The sequence below is a fragment of the Mauremys mutica genome, chromosome 10 (genome assembly GCF_020497125.1).
Source record: "Mauremys mutica isolate MM-2020 ecotype Southern chromosome 10, ASM2049712v1, whole genome shotgun sequence".
Classification (NCBI taxonomy): Eukaryota; Metazoa; Chordata; order Testudines; family Geoemydidae; genus Mauremys; species Mauremys mutica.
This window is the reverse complement of record NC_059081.1, coordinates 64,027,964-64,050,341: the sequence shown is the minus strand read 5'-3', so window position 1 is coordinate 64,050,341 and position 22,378 is coordinate 64,027,964. Positions and strand designations below refer to the sequence as shown.

General features: G+C 42.6%; 1 protein-coding gene across 2 annotated transcripts in view; it reads right to left on the bottom strand.

Annotated features, from left to right (window-relative positions):
* Window positions 1–22,378, bottom strand: part of UNC80 (unc-80 homolog, NALCN channel complex subunit) — a 190,179-nt gene that overhangs the window by 153,934 nt on the left and 13,867 nt on the right. For both annotated transcript variants that reach the window (XM_045032267.1, XM_045032269.1), the window contains exons 3-9: window positions 21,975–22,131; window positions 19,558–19,856; window positions 15,674–15,797; window positions 13,153–13,226; window positions 12,184–12,323; window positions 7,193–7,454; window positions 1,059–1,193 (exon numbers count right to left, since the gene is read on the bottom strand). In XM_045032267.1, the coding sequence (XP_044888202.1) occupies window positions 1,059–1,193; window positions 7,193–7,454; window positions 12,184–12,323; window positions 13,153–13,226; window positions 15,674–15,797; window positions 19,558–19,856; window positions 21,975–22,131 (1,191 nt within the window). The remainder of the gene's footprint in view (window positions 1–1,058; window positions 1,194–7,192; window positions 7,455–12,183; window positions 12,324–13,152; window positions 13,227–15,673; window positions 15,798–19,557; window positions 19,857–21,974; window positions 22,132–22,378) is intronic.

The window sequence follows — 22,378 nt, the reverse complement described above, 5'->3', positions numbered from 1 at the left end:
GGGTTAGAGCCAGACAGAGGCTACAGGGATTTCGTTACAGTTAGAGGAGAAGGACACAAACAGATGAAGGACAGGCATGCAGAGCCCAATCCTACATTCCCCCACTCTAGCCCTTTGTCCACGATGGGTATCTACACTTCAGCACCACCCACATTTAAGGACCGCACCAGTGCACCACATGTTGGGAGGGCAGGGCCGGCTCCAGCCCAGGGCGGCACATGCTAAGGGGTGGCATTCCATCCATTTTTGGGGTGGCAGCGTCCAGGTGGCTTTTTTTTTTTTTCTTTCCTGCTTTGGCAGTTCGGGCGGCGGCACTCCGAGCGGTTTTTCTGGTTTTTTTTTCTCCTGCTTCGGCAGTTCGGGCTGCGGCAGTCTGGCCACCTTTTTTTTTTTTTTTTTTGCTTGGGGCAGCAAAAAAGCTAGAGCCGGCCCTGTGGGAGGGCAACCACATTTTGCTATGGGAAATGCTGCAGTGGTGACTTATTTCCCTTGACATCTGTCTCAACCCATCTCTCCAGTTTTATAATTTCAAAGATTTCATTATTACTGTTGTTGGACCTATATTTATTTTCTTTTCCCATTTCTCTCCCTTTTTTTTTTGCACTGGATCCCTTTGATTAATCTGTTTAATTTTTTATATTATGCATCTTAATTTGTTTGTATAACCTTCAACAGCATGGCAAGGGCCTTCCTGGGAGAGTGCTTTACAGATTTAGACTCAGATCCAGCACAGATCTATTGAAACTGATGGAGCTCCTCTGATTAATGTAATTTGAGGATCTGGTTGCAAACTACCACCACTTAGGGAAAACTCCCATTGATTTCAATAATGCTTGATATGAGTACAGATTACAGCACTGGGCCCATAGAGTAAATATTAACACATACATGTATCTACCATACATGGATACATAACATGTCCATCAGAAAAAAACAAATGTGCACCTTAGGTTCAACCTAAATATAGACTCAGTGTAAGCTTTTAACAGTTGTATACATGGTATGCGTTTTGGCATTGGATTGTAGGTAAAGCAAAAACACATTACTGTGCTACTCACCTTCTTAAAGATGTTCATTCCCAGGTCTGTGGAGAGATCTGGCACAGCTAGCCTGCGCAGGTTGGTGAGTGACACCTTAGCAAAGGCCTCAGTGCTTAGTGATTTTTCCTCCTCATTGCACTTCATTGTGAGATCCTTCACTCCCCAAAAGAAGAAAAACATACACAAATAGAAATAGCAAGTAAGCAAATAAATCAGGGGTGGCCAACCTGAGCCTGAGAAGGAGCCAGGGGCAGCTCTAGGCATTTTGCCACCCCAAGCATGGCAGGCAGACTGCCTTCGGCGGCTTGCCTGTGGAGGTCCTGCGCAGGGCCAGTGGACCCTCTGCAGGCAAGCCGCCGAAGGCAGCCTGCCTGCCACCCTCGCGGCGACCGGCAGAGCGTCCCCCGTGGCTTGCCGCCCCAAGCACACGCTTGGCGTGCTGGTGCCTGGAGCTGCCCCTGGAAGAAGCCAGAATTTACCAATGTACATTGCCAAAGAGCCACAGTGATACGTCAGCAGCCCCTCATCAGCTTCCCCCCACTCCCAGCACCTCCCACCCACCGGCAGCTCTGCCAATCAGCGCCTTCCCCTCCTTCCCCGCACCTCCCGATCAGCTGTTGTGTGACATGCAGGAGGCTCTGGGGGACAGGGGGAGGAGTGAGGGCACGGCAGGCTCAGGGGAGGGGGCGGGAAGGGGTAGAGTGGGAGCAGGACCTATGGCAGAGCCAGGGGTTGAGCAGTGAGCACCTCCCAGCACATTGGAAAGTTGGCACATGTAGCTCCAGCCCTGGAGTTGGTGCCTATACAAGGAGCTGCATATTAACTTCTGAAGAGCCGCATGTGTCTCCAGAGCCACAGGTTGGCCACCCCTGAACTAAATCATCTACTTCAGTCCCATCCAAGGACAGCTCCAAAGGAGAAGAATCTTAATTCCATCAGACAAAACTCCACTCTCACATTTTAGGGTTAAATATATTTAGAGATTCAGAGATGGATGATTAGTTCAAATAGTTTATCATTTAAAATGAAAACATTTTGCCACCACAAAAAACATCAATGGCAGGAAGCAGTGCACTGGACTGGGAGTCAGGAGACATGCAGTCTACTCCTAGCTAGGACACTAGCATAGTGTATGAGCTTGGGCAGGTTGTTTCACCAGTATACAGCTGTGGATAATTATAATTATCTTCCCTTATAAAGTGCTTTGAAATCTATGACTAAAAAATGCTGTATAAGAAGCGAGTGTTAGTTTCATGAAATATACCAATAACATCCAAAATACATTAATGCAAGGGTTCTCAAACTGGGGGACAGGACACTTTCAGCGGGTCATGAGGCTATTACATGGGGGGTTACTATATGGGCCTCTACCTCAAACTCCGTTTTGCATCTAACATTTATAATGGTGTTAAATATATAAAAAAGTGTTTTTAATTCATAAGAGGGGGTCGCACTCAGAAGCTTGCTATGTGAAAGGAGTCACCAGTACAAAAGTTTGAGAACCACTGCATTAATGTTTCCGAGTTAGCGTGTGGATTGTGATGAGCAGCATTGTCACAACCCTCTCCTTCTAAATAACGTTAAGAATTACTTGGTTTGTACAAATACATACATTTTTATCATTGTATTAAATGCTTTTTGTAGGCTCAGGCTTCTTTAAATGAATAAAAAACAAAGCTGATGTTTGCCATGAGCATTCTTAGGCTATGTCTACACTACCCGCCGTATCGGCGGGTAGCGATCGATTTTTCAGGGATCGATATATCGCGTCTCATCTAGACGCGATATATCGATCCCCGAACGCGCTTATATCGATTCCGGAACTCCACCACCGCGAACGGCGGTGGCGGCGTCGATATGGAGAGCCCCGGAGATCGATCCCGTGCCGTGAGGACGGGTAAGTTATCGATATAAGATACTTCGACTTCAGCTACGTTATTCACGTAGCTGAAGTTGCGTATCTTATATCGATTTTTCCCCTTAGTGTAGACCAGCCCTGAATTCCAGCAATGGTGCTCTGGGATATCTTTACTTGTGTATCTTTACTTACTGCTACCCCCTTTATTTTTTTAAAAGCCTCAGGCCTCAAAACATCCTAGGCATCCACTTATCTCTAGGTATCCCTTGGTGGATTGGAAACTCAGCAGGTTTCTCTCTTGAGCCTGAGCTGCTATAGCTATATGATGGTAAAGACGGAGGTGCAGGAGGTGGCATCCTTCAAGGGAAACATAAAGCCTGGTCCTGTCCACTTGCAGTCAATAAAGATTGTTTGGCACTTGTCACGGGAGCGGGGCTGTTAGCTCCTGTGACATAATCAAATCCCATGCGGGTAATTCCATTCTGCCTGCCTATCACCCTATTGTTTCAACTGGAGAGGCTACTCTCTTCATTCCCCCACCAGAACTAGTGTGTAATGCTGCTGTATGATGTTAAAAGAAATCCTGCTGGTCACTCCAGAGGTGGTTGCACTTCAGTCGGGGGTGAAGTGATTTCTATACAGTAACAGGTTCAGGTCCTGGCTACTTTAGGCCCAGTCCTACACACACATAGGCATGTGTGTAACTATACTCATGTGATTGATCCCACTGAAGTCAGTGGAACTATTCACATTAGTAGAGTCACGCGTGTGTTTAAGTGTTTGCAGGACTGGGCCCTTGAGATCCTTTTATCTTCATATTGTTTTCCAGCTTTAAAGATCCCTGTAACCCCTACAGTTTTATGCCCCGAGTAGGGCATTCTCGCTTGCCAGCCTTCCACTGAGTAACTCACTCCCCACACCCCCATGTGATAAAAACCAGGGCACTTTGTAGCAGGGCTTTGCAGCGGAGCCTGGAGCTGGAGCATGGAGCAGCTCCGGAGCAGTGGAGCTGCAGGTTTTTGCCTGGAGCTGGAGCGGAGCCGGAGCACAGCTCCAAAGCCTTGCTTTGTAGAGCTCATGTGTTAATACAGGTTCGAGGGAGTCGCCTAAGGAGAGAGCTCTTTTTCAGGGAGAGAGTTATTTCAGTACAACTGACATTTGGCCAAATTGGACACATGGAGTTTTGCATGTGCTCTTAAAACCGTCTGCAAAATTGACTGCAGATTACAAGTGGCACATGACAGAGTAAATCCAATAAAAAGGTAATCAGGGCTTGGTTCTGGTGCTGGGCACTCTGAACTCCTATTAACATCAGTAGCAGCTGAGGGCAATCAGCAGTTTCCAGGATCAGGCTCTTGAATTACAAAGTGCTTGGGGATCCTTGTGGATGGAAGGCACTACACAAATTTAACTCAGGGTTATCATCACTGTGCGTTATTGATGAAATCACTGTATTATTTGTATTGGGGTAGCAAAAAGGACCCATCAAAAATCAGGTCCCTACTGTGCTAGGCACTGTACAAACACACAGTCATGGCCCCTGCGCTGAAGAGCTCACAATCACCTATTCAAACAAACCACTCTATGTGAATTGAGTTACACAGTCAGCTTTACTATATAGTATGGGATATGGCCTATTTTAAGAAATTAGTCTAATGTTCTGGTTGAAGACTAGTTAAAAATGTGGTTACCATCATAGCAGATCATTCGATCAAGATGTGGCTAATAAGAAAACCCACAAAATTGTTTAGAGGCTGTTCCTATATATCTTTTCTCCTATTGCCCTGCATCGGCCGGGCTATTTAGCTACCAATTCATTAGTATTTCTATCAGCTTCTGAGTATTACACTTGAAACTCTTGGGTTTAAATTACCATTACATCTAGTCATTGCAGTTTTGCTGTTTTTAGGTTTAAGTTTTTGCTCTTAGCTCCTGCAGTGTTATTGCAAAGCTGTACAGTTTTGAAAGCCCTCAAGGTTTTCATTTCCTAATTCCATCCCTATGCTGGATTCACTGCATACAGGTGCATTAAAGATTTTTCCTTACATTGAAATACATGTTGATTACACCACCTACTAGAGGCAGGGAGAAGGTATTTGTTTTATTCATACGCCTTCATTCATTTGCCATTCTGCTTTGCAACAGGGAACAGGGTATGTCATTCACTGCTTGCTACATGAAATATTAAATATATCCTTCAGTCCGCTAAAGTCTGAACTGAGATTCTCTCTCTAGATAAATAACAGTATAACCATTTGATCAGAACAAGTTTGCTGTGATATGCACCAGAATTATATTTTAAATAGTATTTCACATACAAATGGTCTGTGTGACAGACATGCTAAGGCTTAGGAAGGTGGAAGAGGTTACATGGCAACCCCACATCTTTTCTATACACTCTGCATTTCATCACTAAACCTACTTACTTGCCTGTTCCTGAGCTGATTTCTGTGCAGTTCTTTCTTTTGCCATGTCTAACATCAGTTAATGATAACAAAAGGACCAGATGATAGAGAAGAAGACCAACGTATCATAAAACACAGTGCTCTCACTTTAAAAGTGTGGGTCTCCCCTATATTGCAGCAAGAAGCCCTAATGAGAGGCCATGAACTCAGAACCAATTTAGGGGAGACATTGTGAATTTGCACTGTCTGAGCATGGATGCCCAATACTTTATTCTGAAATCCTGATTTTCTATTGGAAAAGAATAACTTGGGTTAAATAAAAGCAGAGGAAGAATGCAACTTGATGGGGCTCCCGCTATAAACGTAAGAAATATACTGCTAGCCTGCTTTTTCAGCTTAGCACCATGACTCACTCACTAGTTAATGATTTCTTAGCCCACAGATCCTTCCTGAGAGAGAAAGAAATGCCAAGTAGGCAGAAAAACAGAGAAGAACATAACTTTTTCCCTCTCTGTGCCTCGGAAGCCTAAACCCATCACAACTGCCTCAGTTACTGACATACTCATGCATAATATGTTTACTTGGGGAATATTAATCAGCCACTAGATGTCGCTATGTGCTGTATAGCAGTGGTTTTCAACCTCCAGTCCGCAGACCCTAGGGGTCTGCAGACTATGTCTAAGATTTCCAAAGGGTCTGCACCTCCATTTGAAATGTTTTAGGGGTCCGCAAATGAAAAAAGGTTGAAAACCACTGCTGTATAGAGCTCCAGACAGGGCGTGGTCCCTGGTGAATAAGGGAGACAAAGCTGAAACTCCAGCTGTGTGGAAGTTGTAGCTGCTTTGTTTATTAAACACCTTCATTTTAAGAGGGACTCCGATTCCATGTAGCATGACAAAATGTATGAAACTCTGATGAGAAAGTCACCTTTAGCAATCTAGTCTAACCTTGAAAAAAACCTGCTGTTCTGGATGGAACCCTCACATCAATGACCAAAAGACACCCCCCCGACATACTCCCACCCCAAAAAACAACCAACCAGCAAAGTAAAATACGTTTACATTTAACTGTGAATAACCATATGGATTTAACAAAGATGGTAATAAAGAACAACAGAGTAAAGGGCTCTCCTGTAGGAGAAAAAGTACTTAAAAACCAGGTAGGATCTGAAAATGTGAAGCTGGGAGAGGCAGATCTTGCTACATTGCCAGGGGATCTCCTGTCATGTACAGAAACACTGATTCCAGACCTCCAGTGTGAAGTCTAGCTGATGCAAATAACACATCCATCCACACTGCTGCTGTGCTGAGAACCTTTGAACAACAACTTTATTATTGCACTAGCATTCGGAAAATTACAAGCACAACAGCAAGTGGTTACTTTAAGCAGCTGCAAGGGGGGGGGCAGTGTAAATATGAAAGCAAAGCACTACAGAAACAGTAACAGGTCCCAATCTATTATGATGTTTGATGGACACTCTGAAAAGTCTTTACTTTGCTGTGCTCCAACCGCACTGTGTGCTGTTTGCTGCAACGTTTTAAAGAAGGTGATCTTGGGTCTTGAGTCTTGTTTTTTGTTTCAAGGAGAGTACTGTACTGAGACTGTGATACATATTCTTTTGGTTTCTCTTGGGATAACAATAGTATAGTATAGTATCAGAGGGGTAGCTGCGTTAGTCTGGATCTGTATGGTATATAGTTAAATCAGGCCTGAATGCTGAATTCCAGTGCAATAAGACTATCTATGCAATCCACATATGGACATTTCCGATGTTACAAGTGACTTCCCCACAGTTCATGATATAATTAAAACCAAAGTGCTGAATCACTACTAATCCTGCCATGACTGTAAACAGTTACCAAGCTTACTTTTAAATGATGGTCTCTTACCTGAGTTTTGTGGGTGTTCACCAGAGAGGGTGCTGCTGCTACCATGGAACTGCTGCGGGGCCTGGGCAGGTGCATGGTCTCTGGCTCAGGTGGCTTCTCTGGCTTCTCCTCCAGCATATGTCTCAGTCTTTGTAGATAATACATCAGAGACCACTGTGTACCCTCCTCAGACCAGTGTGCCTGCAGCAGGCAGCGCAGTACTGCCACATCAAAATAGGTGGCATAGCGAGACTTTTGGCAAGGTGGGATCACCAATGATACCCTGTTCCAAATAATAAAAGGAGAAGCATTAGAAATCAGCTAGGGCTAATACTTTCCCTAGAGGTGCAGAGTTCTGCCTAAAGGTTCCTTCCAGAAAGACACTTATGGCAGGTCTATGCTGCAATAAAAAACCCATGCAACAGAGTCTCAGAGCCCGGGTCAGCTGACTTGGGCTCACAGGACTAAAAATTGCAGGGCAGATGTTCAGGCTCAGGCTGGAGCCTCCCCCACTTGCCAGGTTACAGGGCCCAGGCTCCAGCCCAAGCCCAAATGTCAACACTTCAGTTGAATTTTATAGTCCCATAGCCCGAGCCCTGCAAGACTGAGTCAGCTGACCCACGCCAGCTGTGGCCCTTTTATTGCTGTGTAGACATACCCTGGATGTTTGCTTTTTCATCATTCACTCTAGGGCACCACCTAATTAGTCTTCCTCTTGTAGACGGAAACTATTGCTGTGCTACCCTCCAGTTTGGTGAACAGAAGTCACCCCAGAGACCAACACTAATGATGCTCCATTAACGGCCACTAAGAAATGGTTATAGACTGAGAAAGAGACAGAAGTTGTCACTCGCCACAGAGACTCAATTGCACTAACAACAACTGACAGGCTTAAAATCCACCAGCTCATTAAAGATAGAGTCTTAAGGCCTCTTCCACTCTCCTCACATCTGCAGAACTCTAAGCTACTTTCCAGTTACCAGGATGCTTAAGTAACTGATTCTGTTTGGGCTGACAGAGAGGTTTGAATCCAGGGATAAAGCACTGGTTCAGGAAAGCATCCTTGCTCAAGAAAGCACTTAAGCATATGCTTAACTTTAAGCCCCCAGTGAGACTCAAGCACATGTTTAGTTAAGCATGTGCTTAGATGTCTTCTTGAATAGAGATTCGTTCCTAAATCAGGTCCTAAAAGCACAGGTCTTTAGCACTTGTGATCAATGACTAAATCCTTGAGCAGGAATCAGTAGCAGACTCAAACCCCTGCTGGTCAGGCTCTAGTGGGAGGACATATAAAATGTGAAGGAGCAGGTTACACAGTCAGGTGTTACTAAAAGAAATGGCACCGTGCTGGGGATGCCCAGTAAAATAATCACTTAAACTAATTGAAGTGGATCTGGTGGCTCCCATGTGACTAAGTGCTACTGCTATATAAGATGACCTTCCTTTTTGCCCCTGGGTACTATAAAACATGGTATTTCTCCTTCCCCTATAAGTTTCCTGGCTGCTTTTGGTGGGGTCACTTCCTGAAGGTTCTATTGATATAGTTTTTAGTGTGAAACATCCCTAGTATTTTTGTTTCCAGACTTGAATGTATTGGACAGAGAGAAAAGAATGAACTATTGAGTCTCAAAGGACAAGCCCTGGTTCTTCCACTAAGTTGCTGTTATCCATGAATTCTCACTCACACACATGCAAGGTTCTTTTTTCAGTAAAACCATCAGAAAGTATTAAATTATATTGTTGTTATCTTCTCAACACCCAGCCTAATATTGAGCAGCCACAATCCACTGACTTCAGTGGGACTGTGCTAGTGCTTAAAGTTACATACACACTTCAGTGCTTTGCTGGATTACAGCCTAATTGGATATAAGACACGTGACAGAGTTAGGTTGCTGGTGTGTTGGTCAGCCTATCAGGCTGACCAATATTGTCTCATTGTTTTCTTGTACTCCCTATGCAGTCTGTCTGTATCCATCTGTTGTCTCTTGTCTTATAGTAGAGTTGTCTAAATTAACAGTTAGTTCACTGCAAGCTGGGGTGTGAATCTATCCCACACTAGCCTGCTGCAGGCAAGCTGCCCATGGGGGCTCTGCTGATGCGTATTAACAGTTTGTTAATGCATTTTGATCTAGTCCAGGACTAGAACTGTTAATGTGCATCAGCAGGGTCCATAGGGACGGTCAGTCTGCGGCAGGCTAGTGCAGGATAGATTCAAAGCCAACCTTGCTGCAAACTAAATATTCATGTAGACAAGCCCTTAGATTGTAAGCTGTTTGGGACAGGCAGTGTCTTTTTGTTCTGTTTGTACAGCACCTAGCACAACAGGGTCCCAGTCCATGACTGGGGTGCCGAGGCTCTATCATAATACAAATAATAATAAAAATAACATAAGCCAATTTGAGCATTCAAATGCAGGTTTTTGGATATCCAGTTAAGTAGGGTTGAGCAAAAGGTTTGCAATGCTGACGCCACCTGCAATCAGGGTAGGTTGGCAGTTTCTTTCTGGGACACATTTGCAGATGGGTGGCTGGGAAGGATTCATCTCAGAGAAATGTGTTCATTCAGAACTCAAAATGTCCAAGCAAATCTGCAGGAGATGGTTTGCTGCCAGCCTCGGTCAATGGAGGACACCATAGACTTCCTCTAGGCCTTTTTTAAAGGCACTGACTTTTGAAAACTAGACCTTACGTATTGGCATATATTGCTATATTCAGTCTACAGTTCAAATGTTTCCACTAATGCTGCAGTCAAGATAAAATGTGGGGTGATTTAAAAAGAAGACCTTAAATAAAAGAACAAAAAGAAAACCGTGATAATTTAAAAACACCTTTCCCACAGACTGGCATCAGGGCTCCCATCATACACCCTTTTCCAAAGATTGCAAAGAGAGAAACGAGTGAAATGCGTATGCGGAGAAAAGAAAAGGACCAAGACTGGATCAGAAAGACAGCCTGGACAAAGGGTTGCTGCACCACTCCAGCAGCATCCCAGAAAAAGAATTATCCCAAAGAAAAATAAAATCTGCCTGCCAATATCTCCCAGACCAGCTCAGCTGCACTGACCAGCAAGCACAGAGGATGAAGCCAGGACTCTGCCTATACCCACCCCCTTGTAGAAAGGAATAAGGTTATGCATCTTTCTCTGCTTATTCCTCCGCAATCAGACCCCAGGTCTGGGGAGCCCTTACTGGAGTGTAAGGGGGATCTGTATTCTCTCATATTCCCTTATGTGAGCATGAACTCCAGTTCACAATCTAGCCCAAAAGAAGGATTGTTCTTCTGAAATATTTATCGTTCAAGCCCTGCTTGCAAAGTCTATTTCCAAGGCAGAGACTGACAGCCAGCTGCAGAATAAATGGCTGGGGTTTTACTACTGCAACAGTTCCACTGAAATGAAGAACTTCACTGAATGGAGCGGGGATATTTATCCAGGATTGAGGCTTGCTGAATGAGTTACCAAGAAAACAGAATTTAAAATCATTTGCTTTGCTTTGAATTAAACCCTGTGGCCATTTAATCAGGTACTTGTTGACGGATACAGTAATTGCAGGGTGAGTGGGTGGCATATTTTGTCCAGCCATGGGCCCAAGGACAAAGGAATACTGTGGCTGTTGATAACAGGAGTAAATAACATTTGTTTCTGAATTGTCTGTTGCTTGGCAACCAAAACTCCCTGTTCAGTTTTAATTGATCAATGAGTTCTCCAAATGAGGAGACATTAGTGACGCTCTCTACAAAGCCTGTCGAAAGCTTCATCTCCATAGCAACCACCAGACTGAGCTGGATGAACTGATCACCTGATTCAGTCTTCTAAAAGGTCGCCTGCTCCCTTACTTTTTATGGGTGCATATATGCACACTGAACAATGGCGTACATGAGGAACAGTTTACATTAGTAAGACAATACTCAGAAGTAACAGATGACTTAGTTTTCCCAGGTAACATTAATACAATGAAATAAAACCCCAGAATTTATACAGGACCTGACACAAAACCCACTGAAGTCAACAGAAAGACTCCCAACTAGATCAGGTCCGTAAAGAATGTTTTTACCCATTGAAGCAGGTGACAAGATATATCAATAACACGTATTTTGAGAAAATAGTCGGCAGTTGTTTTTGGAATCAGAGAAATTTTGGAACAGAGATAAAACATTACAGTAGTGAAGCAATTTCTGAAACTCTTGAGTGTTTTTGTTTGAAATTTTCCAGTGCAACTGAACATGAGGGCCAACATTTTAAAAAATAGGAGCCTAAGAAAAATATGGTCAGATTTTCAAAAGTGCTGAGTATTCACAAACCCTAATGGGAGCTGACATGTGCTCAGCCCTTCTGAAAATCTGGCTGTACCTTTATCTCCCCCAGATACGAATTAAGGAGGTTAAATTTAGCTCCTGCATTTTTAAATCTTTGCCTAAGCCCTTCAAGGCTGGCTGAGAAGAGATTTGAGTAGTTGTTCTTTTGCCTCCCTGCCAGCCAGCCTGCAGTAAGTGAACTGAACAGCTGTATGTGAAGAAGGGGAAATGGAGGTAGTGGCCAAGCAGCACTAAAAGAGAGAAGAGGTACAGAAATACTCTGCCACACAGGGAAAGAGAATTGCCCAGAGGGCAGCCAAGACAGATCAAGCCCCAGAGGATGTGCCCAACCAAGGAGCAATGAACCTAAAGATTTGTGGGTTTTTTTTTAAATCATTAAACTCCAACATATAAAAGGGCCTTGTCCTCTGCTCTGTCCCCATTGCTGTATAGTTGCTATCCTAACAGGCCAGCTGGGCAGTCCTGTAAATTAGATGGAATAAAGTCAGTGTGACAACCACCATCTCAGATGACACAACGGCAACTGAACGGAGGACCTCCAGAGCTAAAAGCATGAGCTGTTAAGAGTTTGAGCTGAAGAGACAAGGCTCTTTAGTTTGGACTGTAAGACTTATATCCTTTGGGGATTGGGCAGAGGGGACCTGTAACACACATTCCCCAGAAAGTTAAACCAACATAGCTTTCTGCAGGATTCTGTACCTGGAAAGCGGAGGTCCTCTGTCTTGGGATGTTTGGGATGACACACTTCCATCAAAGGAGTTTCCCCGATGACAGCCTGAAACAGTGGCCCTGGGAGGCACAGCATCTGGCTGGGCTGTTTCACACACCACCTGAAGTCCCTTAGGATATTTTCAGTATAGAGAAATAAGTTTAAAAACGGATTTGGATCTTCCACATTAGCCTTCTTACTATGATCAGTACTTATATAATAGTATTATTTATACTAAGATAGCATTGAGGGGAGTCGATCAGGATTGGGGCTCCAATGTCCTAGACACTGTGCAAACACATGGTTTTCATTCCAGACAGTGTATAAGCTAAGGCCCCAGTCCTATAAACTATTCCACCTGGGCAGACCCTTAAACCTGCATGGAGTTCCATTGACTTCAATGGAAAGTTATTGGTTGCTTTCAAGGTCAGGGCCTAATGCAAGATAAGACATCACAAGTGATGATATGTTGTTATTAATTATTATTAATAATATTAATAATATGGGGGAAGAGAGGGCAGAGGATAACAGCAATTTGAACATGCAGTAATTTAGGCTGGATAGTGCACACCTTGATGGCTCCAAATCATCCAAAAAGGTGTCTTTATTTAAATGAAAATGGAGGACACTGGCCCTCTCTTCATAGCTCTGCCATGTGTCTTTACAATATTGATGATGGCTTGTTTTCGCCTTATATACAGGTTCTGTAAGCTTTATATTGTTCCTTTGCCCTGGGCCCCAACCTCGTTCTTTGCAGGAGGTAGGCCTTGGACATGATAAAACCAATTATAAAACACACAATTCAATAAAAGCATTAAGAGGCTTTGGAGACCTGCATAGTAATTGCAACTGGCATTCCAAAATTCCCTTCAAAAGACCCCTTCTCCGCCCCATCAATTTAAAAAAAAATATTATCTCCCCACAGCTCCCCACTCTTGCTTGTCTAGCCACAGACCCACCTCTGTGTGTCCAGTGTCCAGATTAGGGGATTCACAAGCCAGGCTCTGATTGCTAGTAGGAGAACTTCTCTTGGCTGGGATAAAAATAAAAAGAGAAATTTAAAAAATGTAATGCTCATGTTGTGTTAATAAAACAAATAAGCTATTTGCTATTATAAGAAATGGCATCCCCCTCACTGTAACATTACTAGACGTTAACTACACCTGTTGGAAATTATAGCTGGTTGGCAATTTTCTGTTGATTGGGGGGGGGCGGGGCGCACAGGAAGCGCAGTTACCACAAAATCAAAATTTCCTGGGGGAACTGCTGTCTCTTGCAAAATAATGTTGGTTTGTTGAGCTGAACTGAAACATTTCATTCCAAGATAGTTTGACATTAAATTGCATCTGTCTAGTGTGCCACAGTGACTCAAGGGCGGTGTAGTTCAGGTGCTTCATGCTCCAGTTCTCTCCTGGGTTGGGCTCCTTGGCCAGACTACTACTACCAGGATGCACGTCGGTCTCCTCTCTGACGGAGCCACATGACGCATGAGAGTTTATGTTGTATCTTGGGAGAGGCAGTTTTGCCAGGGAGTGCAGCCCATAGATAAGAATGGGGGCATGAAGCATCTTAACAACCACTCCCATGAGGAACCATGGAAGATACAACTTAATGTCAGACTGACTCAATATGAAATGTTTTGACATTTCCAAATTAGAATTTTTGACTTCATGAAAAAATTCAGTATTTTTACTGTTCATCCCAATTCAGGATGAAAACAACTGTCAACATGTTGCAATTTTCCACGGGATTAAAAAAAAAAATCCAATGTTTGCTCAACTCCATGGGGAATGTTTTCAAAATGTGACATTTTATATGTCAGAATCAACCACTGAAGTCATGTTAGGGCCTGAACCAAAGCCCACTGAAATCAGTGGAAAGAGACTCTCATTGATCTCAGTGGACTTTGGATCAGACCCTTTGAGGAAGATACTGAGCTGAGATTTTGTGTTGCAACTCCAAGATGGAAAAAAACTTAACAGGATATAAGTGAGGACAAAGGCCCAGATCTTATAAGGTATTTAGGCTCTTAACTTCAATTTATTTCAATACCTGCATATACCCTACATATACCCTGAAATCAATTGGAGTTACAAGCTTACGTACTTTTGAGGATCTGGGTTCAAAAGACATACAAGGACTTGGGGAACCATAAGGAGCTGATCTGTATCTCATTTATGCAGATGTAAATAAGGAGCAACTGCACTGAAGCATGCGAGATCAGATCAAGATCCTACGTCATCATCTTGGCCAGGCCTTTTGAAACAATCCCATGTTATTATAATACTACAAAATCAGGATTTGGGTTAGGAAGAGCATCTGTATCATTGACTATCCCTTTGCTACCAATAGTATGTGGCTGCTAGCCTCTGTATTTTCCTCATCAGCATCAACCTGTTGCCAAACACTGTCTCTACTTCTTCTTAGAAACGTGTATGTGGAAACAGACGTGTGAAATTGACAGGAAATGATCTAGCTTCCTTCTAAATGTATGCAAATATTGATGGCATTGAGGGAAAGAGTCTTAAAATATTGTCCAAGGGTTCAAATTATTCCTGTAATTTTAGCATATTCCACAGAGATAAAATCTACAGGAAATATTAAAGGATTTATTTTAATCTAAGGGCAATTTAAAATGTCTGGTTCAATTCCTCAGCTGGTGTAGCTCCACTAAAGTAAACAGAAATACAATTTACACCAGTTTAGGATATAGTATGAGAGTTTTTTTTTCCTTTTTTTCTCATATATAGGAAGCCTGTATGATCTGAGATTAAGTCAACTGGCATTACAGTAGATATATGGCAGTACATGAGAAGTAGTATCAATACAGGTTTGACACTTCTATCATACACATTTACTTCCAAAGGCTTGTCTACACACAGAAATTGTACCAGTTTAAATAAAGGTGTGATGTTAAACTGATTTAGTTAAACAAATGCAGGTTAAATGTATATAAAACAGATTTAAACCAATGTAAGAGTGTCCACACACAAAGCTGTATTGATTTAATCAACATGGATTAAAATTGTGCCTTTAAACTGGTGCAACTTGTATGGGTAGACCAGGACTAACAGTAGAGAGACTAAAAATTGGGTAACCATAGCAATAAATCTGATTGAATTGATTTTGATCCTGGTGTAAATGGTGCAGCTCCCGTTGAAGTTAATGGGAGACTCATCTTATTATGTCAGGAAGATTTTGGCCCATTAGTTTTAATGGGAATTGTACTGAGGGCTTCTCTACATTCAGCAGCTGTACCAGTATAACTAAACAGGTTAAATTTAGTTAAAATCAGTGCCATTTCTGCGTGTACACTTGGCCATGAAGAGGGGTTTATTTTGGTAAGGCACAAAAATAGAACAAAAACACAGGACTGTACACAGATCCTGCATGCATGGCAAATGGGGCTCAGATAACCGTACCGCAAGGAAGAGACTTTCCGATGCTTAACATCTGTGACTACACAGCAAAGTCACGCACCTGTAATAATGTTCCTGATTGGCTTTACCAGAGCGGTGAAAGCAGAAACCTCAGGCTGCCTGTGCTCCCACATGGGCTGCCAAATAACAAGGCCACTGGCCAGCCGAAAAGTCAGGTCAGACTCCTAGAAAGACACAATGGGATCATCATACCATATATGGATTAGTCAGGCTGACACAGAAGAGCATCGTTTTCGGTGTGTGCTGACTGTCCCTTCTACTGTGACATGGATCTTGACAGCAACAACAACGATCACATGCTGCTTGTGTGAAATAAGTCAAAAGGTCACTACTGTAATTATTCAAAGAAAGCATAAATACCTACCCAAGTAATAAAGCAACATGGAATTCTCAGTACAAAGCTAAGTAAAGAGCCTTTGTGCCCAAACCATAGTTACACTGATCAAAACCTGTTTTTCCAGGATCTCTGCTATTACTGAAAAACCTACCCACCATTGCAGCAAAATCCTTTGTACTCATAATTCTGCTTATTGCTTTAGATCATTTAGTATGTAAATCTTTCCTTTAGGCTCCCTTTTCCTACAATGCATGCCTGCACAAAATGAGCCCAAAATAATAATAATTATAAAAATATGTATTTAGGAAATATGAACATTTTTACAAATTATTACATGTGCCAACATATAATGGTCCTATTACTACTATTCATTTTTAATTTAAACACCAAAATCATTATGCTGCAAAGATTTATGCATGTGTGTAACTTTACTCATGTGAATAGCCCTATTGATGTCAATGGAAGTATCTACATGAGTAAAGTTACACATGCAGGTAAATCTTTGCAGGACCAGGGCCCAAGCAACCATGTACATAAACTAAGTGGCTCCATGATTTGACTGCTGGAAATATTGTCCTTCCTCACCTTTTCCCTTCCCTACTTTTTGTTATTCCCCTCCCATCACATCTAAAATGAGTTTGTGACCTCTTTGGGGGCAGCTAGCATGCCTTTTGTATTTGTATGACAGAGCACCCAGCAACGCTGTCAGGTGTTGTAGAAATAAGCATAAGCAAGACATTGCTTCTCCCTGTGCTCTGTTAAGTTTTTGGTGCTGCACTGGCCCCGCTACACTGTAGTTATATAATTACGAACACAAAGTTAATGGTGTTATATCGGGATTAGATTTTGTCTTTGCTGTTCACTCTGAGACAGAGGTGAAATGTCGCTGTATCAGCCCTGGAAGAGCTTTGGGAAAAACTGGGACTCAAAGATTAGCAACCAGAAGAAATTTGTGCCACCCCTTTACCAGGTACCAGTAACTTTAGACTCGGGTGCTGGCTCAGTTCTGCTGACTGGTGCGTGTATGTGTCCATAAGTTGCTGACGCTCCATCCACTCCCCACCTGCTTGGTAAGGGGAGTACCAGGCATCTCCACAACGCCTGAGTCAGAATGCAGAAAGGCCATGCCAGAGGGCTGGCCAAATCTTACTCCTCTGTGCAGGCCCTTTAGGGTCAGAATAATTAGTTACAACATGTGCTGAGAGAGTTCAGATTCAGGTCGGGGATGAGAAATGGGTGGTGAGCTTTATTTAGCAGCTATATGGTTAAACAGCCATTTTCTAATAACTTACTTTTTAGGAATGACTGATTGAGAAAAGCCAATTTCACTTAAGAGGCTAGCCTTAAAACATTAAGGTGGAAAGGTAGACCTGCAGTGAAGCTAAGGGCAAGTGGCAGGAATCACAATGTGCAGTGAGATAACTCGTGATTACATAGTTCTGCAAAGCTGGCTTATACATCATAAAATAAAGAGAAAGACTTCAGTTGACAAGAAGCCTGCAGCTTACTTCTAGCATCAGAACAAAAGTCCTTAATTTGCGCGTGCCACTAAAACTATCACAGATCCTATTAATTAATTAGTATCAAAGCTATTAGTAATAACAATAAGAAATCAGTGACAACCCTGCTTCTGGAATTACTGAGCAGACAGAAAGGCATTTCTTAACCATGAGTGAGAGTCAACCAGACTGAGCTAAATTCCACAATCCTTGCTCCAGCTCTGAATCAGTGAGGGGCTCATGTCCTCAGGACTCACTGATTTCAATGAGAGCTGCAGGTACTCAACACCTCTGATAATCAGGCCACTTATGTAGGTGCTAAATACAGATGCAGGTGCTTCACTTTGGATATTCTTGTCTTAGGCCTGGTCTACACTACGGGGGCAAATAGCCGTGGCTCTAAGGTCGACTCCACCACCGCTGTTCGCGGTGGTGGAGTTCCGGAGTTGACCGGAGCGCGTGGGGAGTTCGAACTATCGCGTCTTGATTAGACGCGATAGTTCGAACTCCGAGAAGTCGAACTCTCCGCGTCGACCCGTGTGGTAAGTATAGACCTACCCTTAGTGTCTGCCCAGTGCTATAACCCTTACTCATATCATTGGAATTACTTTTGATACTTTTACTCTAGAGTACTATAGTTTTAGTAAAAGATGGGTACACAACTGGTTGAAACACTGTACTCAAAGAGTAATAATCAATGGTTCACTCTCAATCTGGGGGGATGTTTCTAGTGGGACCCTGCAGAGGTCTGTCCTGGTTCCAGTACTATTCAAAATTTCCAATAATGACTTGGTTAATGGAGTGGAGAGTATGCTTATAAAATTTGTAGATAACACCAATCTGGAAAGGGTTGTAAACGCTTTGGAGGACAGGATTAGAAAACAAAATGCCTTTGACAAATTGGAGAATTTGAAATCAACAAGATGCAATTCAATAAAGACAAATGCGAAGTACTACATACAGGAAGGAAAAAATCAAATACATAAATGCAAAATGGGGACTAACTGGCTAGGCAGTAGTATTGCTGAAAAGGATCTGGGGGTTACAGAGGATCACAAATTCATAATCAACAACCAGAGGGGTAGCCGTGTTAGTCTGGTTCTGTAGAAGCAGCAAAGAATCCTGTGGCACCTTATAGACTAACAGATGTTTTTGCAGCATGAGCTTTCGTGGGTGAATACCCACTTCTGGACTTCTTGCATCCGAAGAAGTGGGTATTCACCCACGAAAGCTCATGCTGCAAAAACATCTGTTAGTCTATAAGGTGCCACAGGATTCTTTGCTGCATAATCAACAACGTGATACAATTGTGAAAAAGACTAATATTCTGAGGTGTATTAACAGGAGTGTCCTCTGCAAGAGCTGGGAGGTAACTGTCCCTCTCTGCTTCGCACTAATGAGGACTCGATGGGAATACTGTGCCCAGCTTGGGCACTACAATTTTAAAAAGATGTGGACGAAGAAGAGACAGTCCAGCAGAGAGCAACAAAAATGATAAAAAGGTTAGAAAACCTGACTATGAGGAAAGGTTAAAAAAACTGGGCATGTTTAGTCTTGAGAAAAGAAGACTGAAGGAGAACCTAATAACCATCTTCAAATATGTTAAGGGCTGTTACAAAGAGGGTGGTAATCAATTGTTTTCCATGCCTACTGACAGTAGGACAAGAAGAAATCGGCTTAATCTGAAGCAAGGGAGATTCAGGTTAGATATTAGGAAAACTTTCTAACTATAAAGTACTGGAACGGGCTTCCATCAAAGGTTGTGGAATCCCCATCATTGGAGGTTTTTAAGAACAAACACAGCTTAGACAAACCCGTCAGGAACAGTCTAGGTTTACTTGTTCCTGTCTCAGCACAGGAAGTTGGACTAGATGACCTCTCGAGGTCCATTCCAGCCCTACAGTTCTATGATTCTATTATGTCCATGGTACTGCTCTCCTGTGTAAGGGCAACAGTGCTGGGTCTTTATTCTGCACTGTATGCTAAATTCAATTAGCCACTATTATGACTATTTGCAACCAAGGCAGAATCGCAGTCTGCTCACAGTGGCATCACTACATTACCACTCCTGATTGTTCTTCCACTTACTTTAATCCTGTGGACCAGAGGAGCAAACAGGAACACAAAGAGCTCCACTGTTGCCATGGAATTCTGAAAGAACTTCCTTCGGTTATTCTCTTCCTCTTCATTAGTGCTGCCACGCCGAGGGTGTCCTGGAGATCCCTGGTTTTCAACCTGATGAATAAAGGCGCTACTGCTCCCTCCCCAGCTGGAGCCTCTCTCTCCTCCAAACCGGTCATTGCTGCAGTCTTGAGGAGCCTCCAGTAGCATCCAGTGGAGGGTGTGAAGAAGCTTAGTCTCTGCTACTCCAAGCTTGTCCTGATGTCCTGAAAGGAAAAATTCAGCATAATGGGTGTCTCTGTTCATACAGGATCAGCACAGCGGAGATTTTCAAAGCTGCATAGGGAATTGGGCACCCAAATTCTCTATGTAGCTTTGAAAATCTCACCCCTGCAATTAGAAGTATCTAGTTGTTCCTAGTATATCTTGGTTAAAATCACTTGATTCAGAATGTTACATTCCCCTGCACAGTCCCCTTGCCTGCTCCCTGAAGTGCCACTCAGTGTGTGTCTGCATGTCTGAAAATACAGTACTCATAAAAGGTGCTAACTTGACAGCCCTGGATCTTGAAACACTTCTATGGATCCCCAAGCTGTAGTACTGAAAGCTTTCCTAGACTGTGCTCTGCTATCCATCCCTACCAGTATGCTTCAACTCTGGAGGAACCAGGCCAGATGAGAAAGTAGTTTGATCTTGAGGAACATAGTGCAAAGCCGACTGACATCAGTGGAAAGACTCTTATTGATGATAGTGGGCTTTGGATCAGGCCCTATGCTCATGAATTCATTGGTTTTTTTTTTTTCAGTTAAGACTGTCAATCTGTGAACTAATTAGTGTCAGTTGTGGTGGCAGATTTTGTGAATACTTACACATCCGGGACTGGACCAATGCCAACAATTACTTACATGTGAAATACAGAATTTTCAGACATAAACTGAATATCCTACCAGACCACCATAACGTCCTAGCCAAGATCAACCTGAGCGAAGCCTGATCTGCAAGGAGGCCACATTTTTTTGAGATTTGCCATGATGACGACGACGGCAACGACAACAAATGACAACACTTTCAGTGCCTTCAAAATCTGACTACTATGGCATATGTCTTGCAGAAAATAAATATCCCTTGAAGAAGCTTATTACAGTTAGGTAGCAAGGCTACTGCTGAAATCCATTCCAGTTCCTCTTGGAGAACCGTATTGAACTAATTTAACTCCCAAGATTGTGACTCCCTCTTGACAACAATTTCCAAGAAGTCTCTCATTCGTTTAGATGGCACCCTGCAATCCTGGGATGGATTTGATCCTTTCATGCTTAAAGAAGGATTTCATCGTGCATGACCTTTCTTCTCACTTTTCATTATCCAGCTGTGAAGTCAGAATGATGTATCTGTGACATCACCGTTCCCAAACTGTGGGACCAAGATTTAACTGCAGCATGAAACAGAAGGGGACTCATGCAGTTTTATTTGGGTAAGTGCTTATATAAAATACAAATCTCTTCAGTGACAAAGAAAACGTAGAAAAAAAAATGAGCTAATATTTTATGAGGAATATATTTTTGTAGCGCTAGTCTTCTGTTTGGGTTCCCCACCCCCAATTTTGATCTAGTGTTAAAATTTCCTTTAAAAACAGAGAAAGGTTTGGTGCTATAACAAGCTTTTAAGGCCCAACTCCAAATTGGAGAAAATATTTATTTTAATTTCTTTTTGTACTTACCTCAATAAAATCTAATATCCAGTTCTACAGGGTTAGGGTTTTTTTTGCAAGAGGTTGATAATTCTTTGGATTATTTTAGATGTGCTGAATTTTACATATAGCATAGTCTGATTACTACATCTGCCTGCAAAGTAACCAAGCACAAGATTACACAAACCCTTACATACAGGAACAATACTATTATAATTAATGTGACTAATCAGGTGAGTGAATTCTATCCACAAGAATAAAGCCATCAAGGACTGGGTTCCCATCATATTTTTGAGGTTGAAATACAATAAACAAGAGCAATAAGAGAACCTATCTTGCTAAGTTTACGTATGTGAATAATCCTTACTAACACTAGTAGGCCCACAGACTTAAATGGAAACTATTTGCTTGAGTAAGGACTGCTGTGTGAACATGGATTTGCAGGATTGGGTCCTATACCTTGGGAGAAAATGGGTATGTCTACACTACAATATAACACCCACGGCTGGCCCGCGTCAGGTGACTGAGGCTCACAGGGCTCAGGCTGCAAGGCTATAAAATTGCAATGTAGACGTTTGGGCTCAGGCTGGAGCCTGGGCTCTGGGAGAGTATGGTGTATGGCATGTTGAGCAAAACGTCATGATATTTTAATGGAAGACTAGGTAATAGTAAAAAGCAAACTAATGCAAGTACCAACCTAGCTTGTTTCGGTTAGAAAGCAAGGTCGCTGTGCAATGGAGTACATGTGGTAAGGCAGCTTGAACCAGTTCCCAACGAGAAATGCTCTGGATGGCTTCAGAGAGGGCTGGAGAAAGACCATGCAGCTTGTTCTCTACTAAAACTCGTTCGAAAGACTAAGAAAAAAAAAAGAAGAAAAAATGTTATCCTAGCACATGCTTTGCAAGACTGTGTATTCTCTTCTAAAGCTCCTGCTGTCACATATTATTTTCCACAAAAATATAACTTACAGTTCCTTTCAGTAAAATTATTCCTTAAAATATTTTCCTGAAAAAGAAAGACTACAGCCAAAGCTCACTAGATGGATGGTTAATCAGGAGACAGCACTCAGAAGAATTCAGAAATAGCATGGTTCATTTAATA